Consider the following 17347-nt stretch of genomic DNA (forward strand, 5'->3'; position numbering starts at 1 on the left):
CCGCCCCGCCCACGCCACGACCCGGAAACGGCGGCTGCGCTGCCCCGGAAGTGAACGGCGCGCCGCGGCGGGGTGGGCGAAGATGCCGCTGCCGGTTCAGGTGTTTAACTTGCAGGTAACGAGCCGCGGCCGGCGGCCCCCCCGCGCTCCCGCCGCTGGGCCTGAGCGGGGCCGGCCGTGCGCAACCCCCCGCGCGGCGTCCTCCCTGCGCCCGGGCTCCGGCCGCAGCGTCCCGCCCGTCGGCCCCGGCAGCCCGGCAGGCCCGGCGCGCTAACGCTCTCTCTCCTTCAGCAGCCAGCCAGCTCTGTGTCAGGGTCGGGGGGTGCAGAGAGTCAGGACAGAATGCGGGGTGGCCCGGCCCCCCGCGCGGCCGCGTCGTCAGTGGCAGATGTGCACTGCGCCCCTCCCAGCGGTAGGTCAGAGCTCTTCCTGCCGGGCACGGCCGGGGACTTCAGCCTGAGCGCCAGCCTGTCGGCCTGTACGCTGCTTTATGAGGTACCTTCCAGGATAGGGGCCGGGACCAGCCCGCACGCCCGCCGGGCCGCGCAGGGCGCCCGGGCGCCCCCCTCCCGCCTCCCGGTCCATCGGCTGTACTCGCCCGGCGCTGCGGCTCCGGCTGCTCAGCCGCGCCTGGGTCGAGGCCGCCGGTGTTTTCCCTATGGCTCGGAGGAGGCTGCGTCAGGACGGTGGCTGGGAGCACGTAGGGACCCTCTGGGGTCCCTGGGTAGTGGTCTTTCGGCTCTGGTTCCCGCCCCACAGATGGGCCATCACGATCGGGCTGAGCGTTCTGCTCTTGAGCCAACGGTCTTGCTAGGAGCCCCCTCCCTGATGTGGCGGCGCTGGACTTGGCGGGCAGTGGGGAGGGGCTCGGGGGACAGGATCCCACCCACCCGGGAGATGGAGGGCAGAGCTGAGCTGGGACACAGTGAGGGTCACTCGCCCTCCCTGGGCGTCCCCTGCTCAAGGTGCCAAGGTGCTGGCCCGTGTTGCAGGGAGCCGTGGAGCCTATGCAGATTGATGTGGACCCCCAGGAGGACCCGCAGAACGCGCCCGATGTCAACTACGTTGTGGAGAACCCCACCCTGGTACGGAGCCTGGCGGGCACTCCTGGAGCGTCGGGGACTGCTTGGGGGTGTCAGTCCTGCTGGGAGGTCCAGGCTAGGCTCCCCACTTCCACCGCATCTTTTTCTGACTCAGAAACTTTTAGGGTTTGTAGTTGTGCACTTATAATGGGTTGCTAGTCGGTTCCAGACCCTGCACCTGCTTCTCCCCCACACGGAGGAGCCCTGTGTGCCAGGCCCCCCTGCAGGTCGAGTCTCACTGCGAGGGCAGGTCTTCCTTGGGACTCAGCCTGGGAAGCACTGTCTCCTCACTGCTCAGCTTGGTGACTGGCTGCCCACGTGGCTGTGGCCGTTCAACCCCCCAGGGCAGAGATTGACTCCAGAGGCCCTTGCACTGGCCCATCCCGAGTGGCCTTTCGTCAGCCCCTGGACAGTGGTTTATTTGGTGCCCACATGCCACTACTCCTGACTCACTGGCTGGGGTTTGAGGTCTAGGGTCCCAGCTTGCACAATCCACCCCCACCCCCAGGATCTGGAGCAGTATGCGGCCAGCTACAGTGGCCTGATGCGCATCGAACGACTGCAGTTCATTGCTGACCACTGCCCCCCGCTGCGGGTGGAGGCCCTGAAGATGGCCCTGTCCTTCGTGCAGAGGACCTTCAACGTGGACATGTACGAGGAGATCCACCGCAAGCTCCTGGAGGCTGCCAGGTGAGGCCAGGGCTCAATGAGGTGGGGCAGGGGCTGCGTGTACTATATGGCCAGCCTGGGCAAGGGCCTTCCCTATGCTCCTGCAGTGCCTGGCCCCATGACACAGTGATCTGGCTTTCTTGTTGAAAAGCCAGGAGGAGCAGAAACGGCCCAACGGGCTAGACTCTCACTCTCCTCGCTGAGAATTCAGGCTCCCTCCACATTTGCATGTGTGTGCAGTTCCAACATTGAGCAGAGCCTGTGGAGACTGCAACGTGCTTTTTGCTTCTCAGCACGGCTGTGTGACTTATTTCTCGCTGGGCTCTCCCGCCAGGCTGCGGGCTCCTGCCGTCACAACTGCCCCTGTGCCAACTGGGCGCCCTCCCAGTGGGGGTGAGGGCCAATGGGAGGCAGCTGCCCCCCTGCACACGGGCCCCTAATGGCCAGGTCCTCCCTCAGGGAGCTGCAGAATGCACCGGATGCCATCCCTGAGAGTGGTGTGGAGCCCCCACCCTTGGACACAGCCTGGGTGGAGGCCACGCGGAAGAAGGCCTTGCTGAAGCTGGAGAAGCTAGACACAGATCTGAAGAACTACAAGGGCAATTCTATCAAGGAGAGCATCAGGTGTGCCCAGGGGGCTGGGGGGCGGGCTCCATCAGAGGGAGCATCAGGTGCACCCTTGGGGTGGGGGGTTGGGCAGCCAGGCCCATGGACTGACCGGTGTCCACTTGTGGCCGGACCCACAGGCGTGGCCATGATGACCTGGGTGACCACTATCTGGACTGTGGGGACCTTAGCAACGCCCTCAAGTGTTACTCCCGGGCCCGGGACTACTGCACCAGCGCCAAGCACGTCATTAACATGTGCCTCAACGTCATCAAGGTGGGCCCTGGGGTGGGTGGCATGGGAGGGGGGCATAGGGCAGCAATGCCCGTGGGCCAGGAGGCGGCGCCCCAGGCTGAGTGCATTCCACCTGCCCACCAGGTCAGCGTCTACTTGCAGAATTGGTCTCACGTGCTGAGCTATGTCAGCAAGGCTGAGTCCACCCCGGAAATTGCCGAGGTAATGATGGCTCTGTGCCCCTTGGAACTTGCCCTAGGATCCCTGACCACTCCTGGCCCTGGTGGGCCTTGTCCTCCTGGAGTCTGCCTCTGTAGCTCTTAGGCTGGGGCCGGGTGCCTGGGGGTTGATGAAGGTATGGAGGGCGGGGGGTTGCTCACATGTGCGACCTTCTCCTGCAGCAGCGTGGGGAGCGGGACACCCAGACTCAGGCCATCCTCACCAAGCTCAAGTGTGCAGCAGGTGAGGGCCCTGGGGCACAGGGGCAGGAGGGCAGCCCGGGTGATCTCATCCCAGCCAGGGAAACCCACAAGCCCCACACCTATGCTGTACCTGACACCTACCCAGCTCAGGTCCCCCTTGGAGGCTAGGGAGTGGTGAGCAGTGGTTGGGAGTAGAGGCAGTGCCTTCTGACAGGGCTGCCATGGCTGGTTACCCCTGCTCCCACCCCTAGCCCGTCAGCTGAACAGCTCGGGTGCCCTCTGCAGTAGGAATAGCAGTTGCTCAGCCTCCCTGGGCGCCTGGTTCACGGAGAGTGCTGCCGGTGCTCACTGGCGAGGTTACTTCTCACTTGCCAGCGTTTCTGCCCCAGGTGCGCGCCCGTTGATGGCCCCACAGGGCCCTGGCAGCTTCCTCTGGATGCCGGGCTTCATCCTTTTTCCCCCTGCCCCCACCTCCAGGCCTGGCTGAGTTGGCCGCACGCAAGTACAAGCAGGCTGCCAAGTGCTTCCTGCTGGCTTCCTTCGATCACTGCGACTTCCCCGAGGTGAAGGGCGTGAGGGTCTCTGGGGAGGAGAACTTCACTGGGGCTTGGGAAGCAGGGTGAGGGCTCGAGAGTTGGGCTCTCTGTTGGGCGGTCACCCCCATGGGGTTCTAGGCATTCTGAGTGGGTGGTGGGTGAGGTAGGGTGGACCCAGCCCAGACTTCTGTACTGACTGCCAGTGACCCCAGGACTCTGACCCATCTCCCTTCTTGCTCCTCAGCTGCTCTCCCCCAGCAACGTGGCCGTGTACGGTGGCCTGTGCGCCTTGGCCACCTTTGACCGGCAGGAGCTGCAGCGCAATGTCATCTCCAGCAGGTGGGTGGAAGGTGGGGTATTGGGCACTGCAGCCCTGCTCCTGCGCCCCCAGCCACCTTCAGGCGGGTGGGCAGGCAGGGCCGGCTCTGAGGAGTCTGGCATCTGCAGCTCCTTCAAGTTGTTCTTGGAGCTGGAACCACAGGTTCGGGACATTATCTTCAAATTCTATGAGTCCAAATATGCCTCGTGCCTGAAGATGCTGGACGAGATGAAGGTGAGGGGCCTGGCCTGGCTTGGAGGTGGGCGAGTGCGGAAGGCCTGGGGCGGCTGTCCCTAACTGGCTCTCCTCGCCAGGACAACCTGCTCCTAGACATGTACCTGGCCCCCCACGTCAGGACCCTGTACACACAGATTCGCAACCGGGCCCTCATCCAGGTAAACGCAGGGGCAGAAGCTGAGGCCAAGGCAGGGTGCTATGGATGTGTCTGTGGGTGGCTCATGTCCCCTTTGCTCTGCAGTATTTCAGCCCCTACGTGTCAGCTGACATGCGCAAGATGGCCACGGCCTTCAACACCACAGTGGCGGCGCTGGAGGATGAGCTGACGCAGCTCATCCTGGAGGGGCTCATCAACGCCCGCATCGACTCCCACAGCAAGGTGGGCAGCCTCAGGGCTGTGGGGTGTGGGAGGGAGACCCTGGGCCCCACTGAGCCCTGCACCTCCACAGATCCTATATGCCCGGGATGTGGATCAGCGCAGCACCACCTTCGAGAAGTCCCTGCTGATGGGCAAGGAGTTCCAGCGCCGTGCCAAAGCCATGATCCTGAGGGCGGCTGTGCTACGCAACCAGATCCATGTCAAGGTGCGGGCAGGGGGGCCCTGGGGTTGGGGGGATGGGATGGGCACACGCGCCCCTCTGGGCTAAGTGGCTGTCTCCATTGCAGTCCCCTCCCCGGGAAGGGAGCCAAGGGGAGCTGACGCCAGCCAACAGCCAGTCCCGGATGAGCACCAACATGTGAGGGCACCCTCGGCCTCCAGGATGGTCTGCACACCTTCCACCCTGCCCCCCCCCCCCCACCCTTGGACTCCTGGGCCTCCCATCTGCTCCAGCAGCACTTCCAGAGGTGTTGCCTGTGGCCCACTTGTAGGGGCCTGGCTGCTGGCTGACGCTAGCCCTCAGCCCCCTGCCTGGGCTTCATGTGCCCAGATTCTTGTGCCCCCCCTTCCCCCTTGCTGCACCCTGTGCTGGGGGTGCTGGGGGTGCTGGGGAGGAGATGGGCTGGGGAGGAGATGGGCTTTTCTGGAAGGAGAGGCCTGCTGGGCTCGCGCACATGGCGCCTGGGGCCCCCACCCGGCAGCACTGTCTCTCAGCCTCTACGTTCGTTGTGTCATTTGGGGTTGTAGCGTTGTTGAATCTTAGTCCATTAAAGGGCAGCCTGAGAACAGCCCCTTGCACCACTCCTTCCTGTCTCCGTGGGGCCCCCTGGCCCAGTCCCCACCTCCTGGGCTCCCCTTTCTCACATTGCACTTGGCTTTACAGGGCTGAGGCCAGTGCGTGGCCCTCCTTTAAGCGGGTCCCGTGGTTAGGAAGATGATGGCGGGCGGCGCCTTGCTCATTCCCCTGTTGTGAAGGCCCTATTGACCCCGACGACACTCAGGTCTTAAAGAACCTGAGTGGGAACGTCGTGTCTTTGAAATGATTTATTGTTCATCTTGAACACACGTGGGCTGTGAGGACGGGGCAGGTCCAGCCTGGGAGCCTGCTCCCTGGTGCAGCATCTCTGGGCCCCCAGCATGGGCTGAAGGGAAGACCAGCTTGTCCTTCCGTGTGAAGTAGCAGGAGGTTCCCTGAGTAAAGGAGTTTCCTTAAGTGGGACGTTTCAAGGCTTCAGCAGCAGGGCTGGGGGGTGGCACATGGGGCTGCAGCTGCCCTTCAGGCCAGGGCACTGCCCATGACCTCCGGGAAGCCACCTGGTTCTCCAGGCCTGGCCTGCTGTGGTTCCTGCAGACGCGGCTGGGCCCCCTTCCAGGCCAGAGACTTCTCCAGTTTGGTTTTAAAAAGCAGTCCGTGACCTGGCAGAGGGACAAGAGGAGGGAAATGGGGCTCAGGAGGCTGAGGGTCCACTGCCCACTACAGTGAGGGCGGGCGCCCGGTGGTAGCGGGCGCACCTCACCTGGACAGTCAGCTGTCTCTTTGAAAGCTCGCTTCTTGCAGCAGCCCCGGCACAGGTTAAACACACACCTGTTGCCCTGGACACAGGAAAGCGTGTGAGCCTGGGGCTAATGCTCCTCCCCTGGCCGGGCTGCAGCCTGAGTGAGTGGGCCCCGAGCACAGGTGGGGCTCTGCTGAAGACAGGCAGAGCCCCTTACGCGACAGAAGCCAACCCACCTTGGGCTGTGCCAGGCTGCCCCCAAAACAGACAGGGAGAGGACCTCTTGCGCAGGTCCCCACCCCTCCCGGGGCTGAGCTCTACCCTGGGCGGTGTGGCTAGAAAGACGGACTCACCTTTGGGTTTCCACACTGATCACACTTTGCATATTTTGCTGGGAAAAGAGCAAAAGGAGGTGCTGGTTGAACTAGGTGAGCCCACCCACCACAGCCATCTCCTACATGTGGCCCCTGGCAGGTATCCCTGCTCCCTGCGGCTGGCCAGGCCAGGTGGCTTGCAGAGGGCAGAGAACGTAGTACTCAGGATTGCGCTGGGAAACCTCATCCCATCTGCCCGAGATGCACGGGCTCCATGCCCACCACCTCCCACTTGAAGGTCCTTCTTGGGAAAGCCGCCCCAGGCCCCACTCCCTTCCTCTCCAGCTGCCTCAGGGCAGCAGCTCAGGGACCGCAGCAGGCAGGGAGGCTGACTGGCTGTGGCCTCGTGGGACCCGCCAGTCTCCTTGGGGGCACATGGAAGGGTCACAGGGCCCTTCTTGGTGGACTCTCCATGGCTTAGGAAGCAGGAGAGCCACCTGACCCTGGGGGACCCGGGGCGGGGGCTGGCCACCTCCCAGGGCTCCAGTGGTGGGAGCATCTTACGCTTCAGCGAGGGGTCGAAGGTCTTATGGGGGTTCCTCAGTTTCTTCTTCTGCTTGTTCTTAGACAAGACGTCTGTACTGCCCTCCTCCTCCTCCAGGGCCCGCTTGCTACGGGCACCCCCGCTCTCCCTGCTCCCGTCCCTGGGCCTGAAAGGGAGAAGCAGCGGGCAGAGCTGAGGGACACTCATGAGAGGCAGCCCGCCAGCTGCAGTCCCCGGGTGAGGATGTGTGCAACTCCGCTGAGGCCCCAGCAGCCGGCACGGAGGCTGGGACACCAGTGTCTGAGCCACTGAGTCCTGGGCGGGGCTGTGGCTACAGATGACAGCCTAGCCTCACCTCAGAAAAGCCAGAGGAAGCTAGGGAGGGTCAACCTCTTGACCCCAGGGCAAACCCACTCAGGATCAGAGGAGCTTAGAGAAGCATCTTATGAAAAAAGCCATTTAAAACCTAAACATAGGCTGACAAGGAAGAGGCCCCTGGCCCCTGAGGGATGAAGCACCCCAGCCAAGGGGGGCAGCAGGCAGAACAGCCCCCTCCTCCATGTAACCCTCTTGCACCCCCCCCACCCCCCTGCCAGCCCACATGTGGGAGGCTCACCCTGGCCGGAAGTAGGGCTGGCAGATCCAGTGGAAGAAAGGCAAGCCGCCTGAAGGCTTCTCTCCCTCCTTCTGCCTGGATATATCCTCCTGCAAAAGCCCAGAGGGCCCTCGGTTAGAGGCCCAAGGCCCAAGCCTCTTTCCCACTACACATGAGCCCAGCACCCACCTGACACCGCAGCTTCAGCTCCTGGCTCACTGCGGCAATGCCCTCCAGGGTCTTCACTTTGGCGAGCTCCTCTCGAAGCTGCTGATGCACCTGCAGCCTGATGCAGACGCCCCATCACAGAGCCAACCCGGCACCCAGCTCCCAACCACCAACCCTGAGCCCTGGGCACAGAGGAGCACGGTCTCTCCTCCCACCCAACCTCACCATGTCACCGCGGCCCTCCCAGACTTGGTGGCAGGTGGTTTTGTAAATGTGGAGAGCTCGTCTTAAAAACCCCAATGCAGGGCTTCCCTGGTGGCACAGTGGTTAAGAATCCTGCCAATGCAGGGGACAAGGGTTCGAGCCCTGGCGTGGGAATATCCCACATGCCGTGGAGCAACTAAGCCCATACGCCACAACTACTGAGCCTGCGCTCTGGAGCTCGCAAGCCACAACTACTGAACCTGCGTGCCACAACTACTGAAGCCCGCGCGTCTAGAGCCTGTGCTCCGCAACGAGAAGCCACCACAATGAGAAGCCTGCGCACCTCAACAAAGCATAGCCCCCGCTCGCCGCAACTAGAGAAAGCCCACACGCAGCAACGAAGACCCACGCGGCCAAAAATAAATAAATAAAATAAATTTTTTAAAAAATTTAGGGAAAAAACACAAACAAACCCCAATGTTCCAGGCAGGCCTCAGACCAGACAGCGTTTGCCCTGGGGGGGCAACTCACGTGTGGTGCCACAGCTTAAAGAGGTGGGCCCGGACGTAGGACAGAGGGCACGGGTGCTGCCGCACGATGTCCAGGTACTCCTCGGCCAGCTCCCACACGGCAGGACTGCGGCCCTCGAACAGGGCAGGGTTGTGCAGGTTTCCCTCTGCAGGAGGAAGGCAATGCAAGGCTCAGGGGCCCCCGTGCCTCGCCACTCCAAGGGCAAGGCTGGCCACTGGCCTGACAGCTCTGGCCCATCAGGCAGATGGAGACTTCAGGGATGACAGCGTGAAGCCTGAGGCTCTGTAGCTGGGCCAATGGTGCCATGATGCAAACAGGCCCCTCCAGCATCTGCCAGTGGTGGCCCAGCTGTGGGCAAGGGCACAGCCTCACCTGCACTCATGACCCCTTGCACCCCCGTGTCCTGGATGCAGCGTTCCACGTCCCGCAGGCACTGGATGTTCCCATTGGCAAACACAGGGATGGCCACTGCCTTCCTGTCGGGGAACAGGATGGGCAGACGCTCAGAAGGATGCTGTTTCCCCCACAACCCTGGGGGGAGGGCCAGGCCCCCAAACTCCATCTTCCCACTGTGCTGTTCACCCCCAGGCCCAGCACCCCTCCTGCTGCCCAAAGGGCTGAGGGCCTTGCCTTGGGGCTGGGCTGTCTCCCTGCCCTGGGTTCACCCCGTGTCCACTCACCGCACAGCCTTGATGTGCTCCCAGGACGCGGTGCCCGACAAGGGCCCCTTCTGCTCCTTGGTGCGCCCGTGGACAGTCAGCAACTAGGACACAGCAGCACCTGGCTCAGCCCCACTCTCAACTGCGGCCCCCAAACCAACTCCAGGGGACCCTCTGCCTTCGGCTTTTAGGGTATCAACTTCCCATGCAGAGCAGAGGAAAGGCCGCCCTGTGCCTCGCTCACTCAGTGCTGCACTTGAGGCCAGCTGACACCCTGGGGGTGCTGCCTGGGGCTTGCACGTCAGAGCCAGGCTACTACGCCACCCAGGATGTGAGGTGAGAGGCCCAGACCCTTTCAAGGGCCAGTCCTCTCTGTAGTGGCAGCACCCCCGCTGCCCAAGGCCAAAGGTGTGAGGGAGGAGCAGGCACCAGCCTGACCCCAGGGCTGGTGGGGGGTGAGTGGGAAGAAGGTGGTTGAGGCCCAGCACCTCCCCCTGCACAATACTGGCCTCCTGGGCCCAAGCATGGGGCTCCCCTCCCCTCATCAGGCCTCACCTAAAGGTCACTGATTCCTGCCCACCCCAGAGGGTAAACCCTCAAGGGGCACTCCTGGAGGCGGGGGAACAGTGCAGGGCCCTGGGAGCCCATAGCCCTCACCTGGCAGCCAGCCTTTTCCAGCATCTGGGCGTACCTTACAGTCTTGTCAATCTCTGGGAAGACACGGATCTTGCATGTGACAGGGACAGAAAGTTTTTCGTGGGCTAGCAGAACTAGGGAAAGGCAGAGTCAGCTCCTGAGAGAACTGTGGTGCCACCTTCAGGCAGGGTGTGGGGACCCATGGCTAAGCCCCCAAAGGAGCAAAGGCCCTGCAGCCGCCCCGCGCTGGCTCCCTCTCGATGGCAGCTGAGAGTTGCACCTCTGACCCTAGGGCATTGGAGAGGCCAGGACTGGGAGGGCGAGGATGCCGCCCTCCAGCACCTACTATCTGGTTCGACGGGGGGACAGCAGGAGCGGGACAGGCGACTTCACAGCCACCTTCTACAGTGGAAAGGCGCGGGGGTTGCCACAGCCAAGAGGACTCTGCCAGCCACTGTCCTCTCCTGAACCCTGCCAGGCTGTCTCAGGCTTGCCACCCAACCACAACCTGGCCCCAAGTCCCCGCAGGTAGTGTGTGGCCAACTCACTCATTCTTTGGAGGAGGTCCCACTCCTCCTGCAGGAAGGCGCCATAGTGACCTGCGAAGAACAAGCATGCCCTCTGCAACCCCCTCTCGAGTCCACATGGGCCTCGAGCTGCCTGGCCAGGTTCTATTAGCCCGGCGGCCCGAGCTCAAGGGTGCTGAATGGAATGCCCACCCCACACGGTCTCTGACCAACCAGCAACTCCTCAGGCCCAGTGAGGGAGAAAGGCTGAAATGCCAGGGCAGCAGCCACTGGTCCCTGAGGCAGCACGAGGGCGTGGTGGGGACTTTTCAGCAAAACACATTTATCCAGAGGGAGCCCAACAACTTCCCAGGACGTGATGAGCCCCTGACAGCCAGCTGAACCCTGTCCCCCGCCCTCAGTGCCTGAGAAGGGCCACTCTCCAGAAGGAGGAGCAAAGAAAGGGCCGGTGGCCGCCTGAGCTGCTGCCATCAGAGGCAGGGCCAGGCCCCTGGCCAGCTCAGCCACACACTGGGCACCTCTGGGCTTGGAGTCCACCCCAGCCAAAAGCTTGTGCAATGACACAGAACCCCAGAACGGGAACTCACCTCGCTTGGCTATCATCTGCGGGCAGCCCAAATTCAGGTCGATGGCATCGCAGTAGTCCTGAGCCAGGAGAGCTGCCTGGACAAACACCTCCGGGTCATTGGCACAGAACTGAAAGAGACACGAAAGTTACCATGAGCCCAAGCCAGTCCCACACGGGTTCATAGGTGACCAGTGGGGGTGTTGCCTGAGGGGATGACCACAGGATGGCATCCTATCTTAGATGTTTACAATTTAACCAAGCTGGGATGCGTTCCCATGCCACCACGAGAGCGAGTTACAACTTCAGACAACTCTCCCAGTTGTAGCAGAAAGCCAGTATCACTGACTTTGCGAAGAGCAGAGCCATTCTCTCTAACTGTTCTGATAAAGAGGGAGCACTATGGGTGATGCTGGGGAGGGGGTTGCGAATCTTCCATCACACCCAGGTCGTCCGTTCACCAAAAGCCTGAGGCAGCTCCCAGGAAGAGGTCAATCTCTGGGAGAACTGGCCCACCCCCGCCCCTCCGATCTCAGGAAGCCTTTTCCGGAAGGGCCCAGGGAGAGGTGCTCGGCCAGCATTCTGGGCTGGGCTGCCCACCTGCACGATGAGAGGCCGGTCCTCGGGGCACACGTCGCAGTACAGGTTCTCCTTGCGGTAGTTGGCATCTCGAATGAAGACCTGGGCGTGCAGCATGGGTGTGTAGCACAGCTGGGCCCCATGGCGGCGGCTCAGCAGCCTCCAGGCCAGCTCGCTTTGGTCCACCATGGGGGCCACCACGTGGCGGGCCCCCCCCAGGGTACAGCTCCAGAACTCGAAGCCCTGCAGCTTTGGCATCGTCTCCACACTGAGGGGTAAGACCAGGGGCTCAGCCGCGGCCAACGGAGCGCAGGTGTAGGAGCCGACCCTCCTCGAGGCCGCTCCAGTGCTGCCCAATGGTCACAAATGTGGACACTAAGGATGTCAGCTGGTGCAGGCCAGGAACTGAAGCCCCAGTGCCGGTTGCCTTCCAGTGGAAACCTTGGTCAGGTCACTCAACCTCTCTGAGCTTTAACCTCTTACTTCTTAGCAGAATTAAGATGTCTGCCTGGCACGACTGGCGTGAAGAGTAAGTGGAACAGTACGTCCTGTCAGTGCCTAGCCCAGAGGAGACTACCTTAAAAGGCAGCTACGACCCAGAAGACTCGGGGACCCCCACCAAAGCAGGACCATCCAGTGGCGACACTGCTGGAAGCCTGCAAAATGCCTGCCCTCCCTGCCCACCAAGGGGCCCAGGGCAGTCACCTGGGCACTCTGAGCTCTCCTCTGGGTGCCAGGTTTATAAAAGCACTAAGAGTACTTTCCCCTCTGTCTTATCTTACCTATGCCCGGCCATCCTTATAGGAGCCATCGTTCCCTACAGAGGCTTAACAGGTGGTAGCCGAGAAACGAATACAATCCGAAACACCGGAGAACGGACTATGAGGGAGGCTTACTTTCAGAGAACACTCACCTCCTGTACCTAGTTTGGGAATTATTAAGCATGGTCATCAGTTTAACAACTGCCTAAGTGCCCAGCTGTGGGTTTGAGAATTTCGGAAATTGTTAAGTTACATGTAAAAATCACCTAGGTCGCCAATGTGTTGCCCAGCGGGGCACCCTCCACCCCCACCCGAAGGAAGAGCCCCGGGAACCCGAGAACCGCGGGTCAAATCCGCAGGGAACCTACTTGGGCGGACCCGGGCCACCTGAGCGCCCGAGCCAGGCTGAGGCTCCTCCCGACGCAGCTACGCCCTTCGGAGCCGGGGGCGGGGCGGGGCGGCCTGGAGCTCCGGGGGTGCGGCCGGGGTCCCGCGGGGTGCGGTTCCTGTGCTCGCGCCGCGTCCTGAGGCCGCCACACCTGGGTTGCCGCCGGACCGCAGCCGAGCTCAGAGCTCCGCGCTGGGTCCGCCGGAAGGTGCTCCGCCAGGGAGGTCCGGGCAGCCCGCGGTGCGGCGAGAAATGCGTCCCCGGGAAACCGCGCCCGGCGGCGGAGGGGCGGTACGCGGGGTCGGGGGTCGCAGGGCGGAGGTTGGCTCCGCCCGGCGCGGTGGGGCGGGTTCGCGGGGGGCGGGCCGGCAGGGAGCGCCGAGAGTTACCCCTCGCTCGCGGCGGGTGTCACCCGGCTTGAGCTCCCGCCTTTCCCCGCAGAGGAGCTCGGAGCTAAAGTCCTAGTCTCGGCCCTAAAGTCCTCGCCTCGGCCCCGCGCGCGGAACCTCGTAAAAACCTTCGAAGGACCGAAATCGCCGTTTTATCGCGGAAGGCAAACACTGCGCGAACTTCCTGGTTCCCATAGTGCGACGCTCGGCTGCCCAGACCCACAGAATTCTTCGTTTTAAACCCAAGACGTGCGAGTCACCTGCTTAGCAAATATGATCACAAACTTACCTCCTGCTTGTTCCCCTAAACACCCTTTTCTCTTTCCTAAAGAAACCGATTGGTCTTCTCTTTCCCCTCCCTCCCTTTCTCCTATTACCCTACCGCTGATTACTGCGTGCACGTCTTCTGTACCCGCCAGAGGGTGTGAATACACTTTGCTTTCTTCCTGTTCACCTGTCTTTTGTCAATTTAATTTTCAGGACCTCCAAGCACAGTCCCAAAAGGGAAGAGGGAAAATTTTTCCTCTGGCAGAACCAAGTTTCATTGTATCATTTCATCCTTAAGTATTTCAACATACCCAAAGGACAGGAGTTTTTAGAGAAACAACCACAATATCATTAACACACCTGAAAAATAATTTCCTAATATCAAATATCCATCCTTGTGTGTCCAATATGGCAGCCAGCTGTCATATCTTGAGTGCTCGAATGTGACTGGTCTGAATTAAGACGTGCTGTAACAGTAAAAAGACACACCAGATTTCAAAGATTTAGTGGGAAACAAGAAAAGTAAAAGAATTCATAATTTAAAGAATATTGATGACATGTTGAAATAATATTTTTATATTAGGTTAAATACATTATTGAAAATAATTTGATCTTTTTATCTTTCTCAATGTGGCTACTAGAAAATTTATATTTATGTATGTGGGTGGGATTTCTGGAATAGCAGATTGAGGAGCTCACCAAATCTCATCCCCAAAAAGCAGTGATAAAACTGGGCAGAACTGTTAAAAGCAACCATTCCAGGACTCTGGAAGTTGACCAAAGGCATACAATATTTGAAAAGCACTTATTAAAAAAAAAGTACTGAACATCTGTAAGAAGAACAATGGGAATCTGTGGAGTTTTAGTATTGAACTACTTTTATTTCCTCCCTCCCCATGGTAGTTCCACCAGAGCCAGGTAGGCCTTGAGGACCTCAAGTTCCTACAGACACTGGAGAGAGCTGGCTTGATTGGGGGAGGGGGAAAGCCCCAAAGAGCAATTGCAATCACAGTAGCAAACAACTGGGTAGAGGTCTGTATCTCAGCTGCCTGAGGCCATGATAATGGTTGGAGCAATAGTCCAGCCAGAAATTTTTTTTTTTTTTTTTTGCGGTACGTGGGCCTCTCACTGTTGTGGCCTCTCCTGTTGCAGAGCACAGGCTCAGGACGCGCAGGCTCAGCGGACATGGCTCACGGGCCCAGCCACTCTGCGGCATGTGGGATCTTCCCGGACTGGGGCACGAACCCGTGTCCGCTGCATCGGCAGGTGGACTCTCAATCACTGCGCCAGCAGGGAAGCCCAATACTGTGTCTTGAATATCACAGCAGTCTTCCTTATTTTCCGTGGGAATGGGCTGTCGCTTAGTACGTCAATCACCTCTTATGGACATGTAAGTGAGCTCTGATATTTTGCAACTTCAAATAATGCTGCAATGAGGGACTTCCCTGGTGGCTCAGTGGTTGGGAGTCGCCTGCCAATGCCGGGGACATGGGTTCGAGTCCTGTTCTGGGAGGATCCCATGTGCCACGGAGCAACTAAGCCCGTGCACCACAACTACTGAGCCTGTGCTCTAGAGCCTGTGAGCCACAACTACTGAGCCCACGTGCCACCACTGCTGAAGCCCGCATGCCTGGAGCCTGTGCTCTGCAACGGGAGAAGCCACCGCAGTGAGAAGCCCGTGCACCTCAATAAAGAGTAGCCCCCACTCGCCACAACTAGAGAAGGCCTGTGCGCAGCAACGAAGACCCAACACAGCCAAATAATAATAATAATAATAACGCTGCAATGAATCTGCTTGTGTATGTGTGGTTTGGTTTTTTACAAAAATTGCTGTAGATATACACTTAGGATAAATTACAAGACGTGGGAATGCATAGGTAATCTTTCTGCAGATTGCCAAATTCCTTCCAGAGGATTTGTGCTCTTTTGCATTGCCACCAGCAGCGCACGAGTCCCTGTCTCCCCACGGCCTCACCATCAGAGGATGTAGGCAGTGTTCTCAATTTGTGCCTGTCTGATGGGTAAGGTATGAGATAGCTCAGTGTGGTTGTCGTTTGTATTTCTCTTAGAATGAGAGAAGTGTCTTATTACGTTAGGTGTCTAAGTGACTTTTATTTGGTATATACATATATATATATATATATATATATATATATAAACTTTTTAACAGATTTATTGAGGTATAATTAACAGTTTAAAACTGCACATAAGGTGACAAGGAAATAAGTTTTTTACATGTATGTAAACAGTAAAACTACCACAATCAAAATAATGGAAATATTTATTATCCCCCATGCTTCCTCTAACCCTTTGTAAGTCCTCCCTCCCCTCCCCCCCCATCCCTAGCAAACACTGATCCAGTTTCTGTTGCAGATTAATTTTCCTTTCTAGAACTTTGCATAAATGGAGTCATATTACATAGACAGATGGTCCCCAACTTATGATGGTTCAACTTACGATTTTTTTTACTTTATGATGGTGTGAAAGCAATACACATTCAGTAGGAACCATATTTCAAATTTTGAACGTTGCTCTTTTCCAAGCTAGCAATATGCAGTCTGGTCCTCTCCCATGATGCTCGGCAGCGGCAGCGAGCGCAGTCCCCAGTCAGCCCGTGACACGAGGGTGAGCAAGCATCCTGGACCCAGACAACCATTCTGATTTTCACTGTCAGTATGGTATTTAATCCGTTACGTGAGACAGTCAACACTTTATTATAAAATAGAGCTTGTGTTAGATGGTTTTGCCTCACTGCCCACTGATGTTGGTGTTCTGAGCACATTTGAGGTGGGCGAGGCTCAGCTGTGATGTTCGGTAGTTTAGGTGTAGCAAATGCATTTTCAGTTCACGGTATTTTCAATTTATGATGGGTTTATTGGGCATAATCCCATCGCAAGTCAAGGAAAAGCTGTCCTCTTCTCTGGTCTGGTGTCTTTCACTCAGCATAATTATTTTGAGATTCATCCGTGCTCCTGTGTGTATCAGTAGTTCATTCCTTTTTATTGTGGAGTGGTATTCCATTTCAGAAATGAACAACAATTTGTCTGCCTATTCATCTGTGAAGGATTGTTGTTTCTAGTTTTTGGCTATTCCAAACAAGGCTGCAGGAAACATTCACGGACAAGTCTTTGTGTGGACATATGCTGTTTCTCTCGGGTAAATGCCTAGGAGTGGAATGGCTGGGGCATATTGTAGGTGCGTGCTGAACCTTTCAAAGAAATCGCCAAACTCTTTTCCAGTGTGGTTCCACCATTTTGCATTCCCACCAGCAACGTAGAAAAGTTCGTTTCTCCACATCCTCACCAACACTTGGTATGCCTAATTTTAGCCATGCAAATACGTGTGTGATATCTCAATGTGCTTTTAAAAAGATATTTATTTGGCTGCGCCACGTCTTAGCTGCGGCTCGTGGGATCTTTCTTTTTTTTTCCCCCGGTACACGGGCCTCTCACTGTTGCGGCCTCTCCCGTTGCGGAGCACAGGCTCCGGACGCGCAGGCTCAGCGGCCATGGCTCACGGGCCCAGCCGCTCCGCGACATGTGGGATCTTCCCGGACCGGGGCACGAACCCGTGTCCCCTGCATCGGCAGGCAGACTCTCAACCATTGCGCCACCAGGGAAGCCCTGCCCATATCTTCTTGACTTTGTGTTTTGTGTGGGATTTTTGTTCATTTCTAAGTTGTCCAATTGTTTGGCATAAAGTTGTTCATAATATTCCCTTACTAGCCTTTTAATATATGTAGAATCTTAGTGATGTCACCTCTGTCGTTCCTGATACTATTGGTAATTTGTGTTTTTTCTATTTTTTTTCCCAGCTCAATCTGTTTTAAGGTTTATGAATTACTGGTCTTCTCAAAGATGATTTTAATTTCATTTTCTGCTTTTCTGTTTCCTATTTGACTTTCACTCTGATATGTATTATTTCCTCTATTCTGCTTAGTTTGGGTTTCATTTGCTCTTCTTTGTTTAGTTTAAGGCAGAATTTGAAGTCATTAATTTGAGACATTTCTTCTTTTTTGACATAGACCTTTATTGTTATGTATTTCCCCTACACTGCTTTAGCTGTACACTACAAATTTTGGCATGCCGTCTTCATTTTCAGTCAGTTCAAAATACTTTCTGATTTCTTCTTCAACCCATGGGTTATTGGAAGTATGTTATTTGGTTTCTAAATATTTGAGGATATTCTAGAGATCTTTTTGCTATTGATTCTAATTTTATTCAATTATGGTCAAAGAAAA

The 17347-nt window shown here is 57.8% G+C and overlaps 2 protein-coding genes across 12 annotated transcripts; one reads left to right on the forward strand and one right to left on the reverse strand.

Moving 5' to 3' along the window:
- Positions 1-82: 82 nt before the first annotated feature.
- On the forward strand, positions 83-4846 carry GPS1 (G protein pathway suppressor 1). 11 transcript variants are annotated; one of them, XM_065898092.1, is made up of 15 exons: positions 83-115; positions 292-495; positions 993-1085; positions 1591-1772; positions 2199-2375; positions 2498-2633; positions 2736-2813; positions 2993-3053; positions 3491-3576; positions 3794-3888; positions 3997-4102; positions 4183-4263; positions 4347-4484; positions 4555-4689; positions 4772-4846. In XM_065898092.1, exons 1-15 carry the CDS (start codon positions 83-85, stop codon positions 4844-4846), a joined length of 1680 nt encoding a protein of 559 aa, XP_065754164.1. The 11 variants fall into 11 exon arrangements, with proteins under 11 accessions (XP_065754164.1, XP_065754165.1, XP_065754166.1 ...); XM_065898093.1 differs by having other exon boundaries at positions 2996-3053; XM_065898094.1 differs by having other exon boundaries at positions 2211-2375.
- Positions 4847-5516: 670 nt separating this feature from the next.
- Positions 5517-11560, reverse strand: DUS1L (dihydrouridine synthase 1 like). The gene is made up of 13 exons (XM_065897514.1): positions 11324-11560; positions 10746-10854; positions 10180-10230; positions 9653-9765; positions 9017-9099; positions 8709-8812; positions 8337-8481; positions 7623-7719; positions 7455-7543; positions 6859-7004; positions 6334-6371; positions 6002-6077; positions 5517-5900 (listed from the first exon to the last, which is right to left on the reverse strand). Exons 1-13 carry the CDS (start codon positions 11558-11560, stop codon positions 5761-5763), a joined length of 1428 nt encoding a protein of 475 aa, XP_065753586.1. The 3' UTR covers positions 5517-5760.
- Positions 11561-17347: the final 5787 nt, after the last annotated feature.

Source organism: Phocoena phocoena, chromosome 19 (genome assembly GCF_963924675.1).
Source record: "Phocoena phocoena chromosome 19, mPhoPho1.1, whole genome shotgun sequence".
Taxonomy (NCBI): Eukaryota; Metazoa; Chordata; class Mammalia; order Artiodactyla; family Phocoenidae; genus Phocoena; species Phocoena phocoena.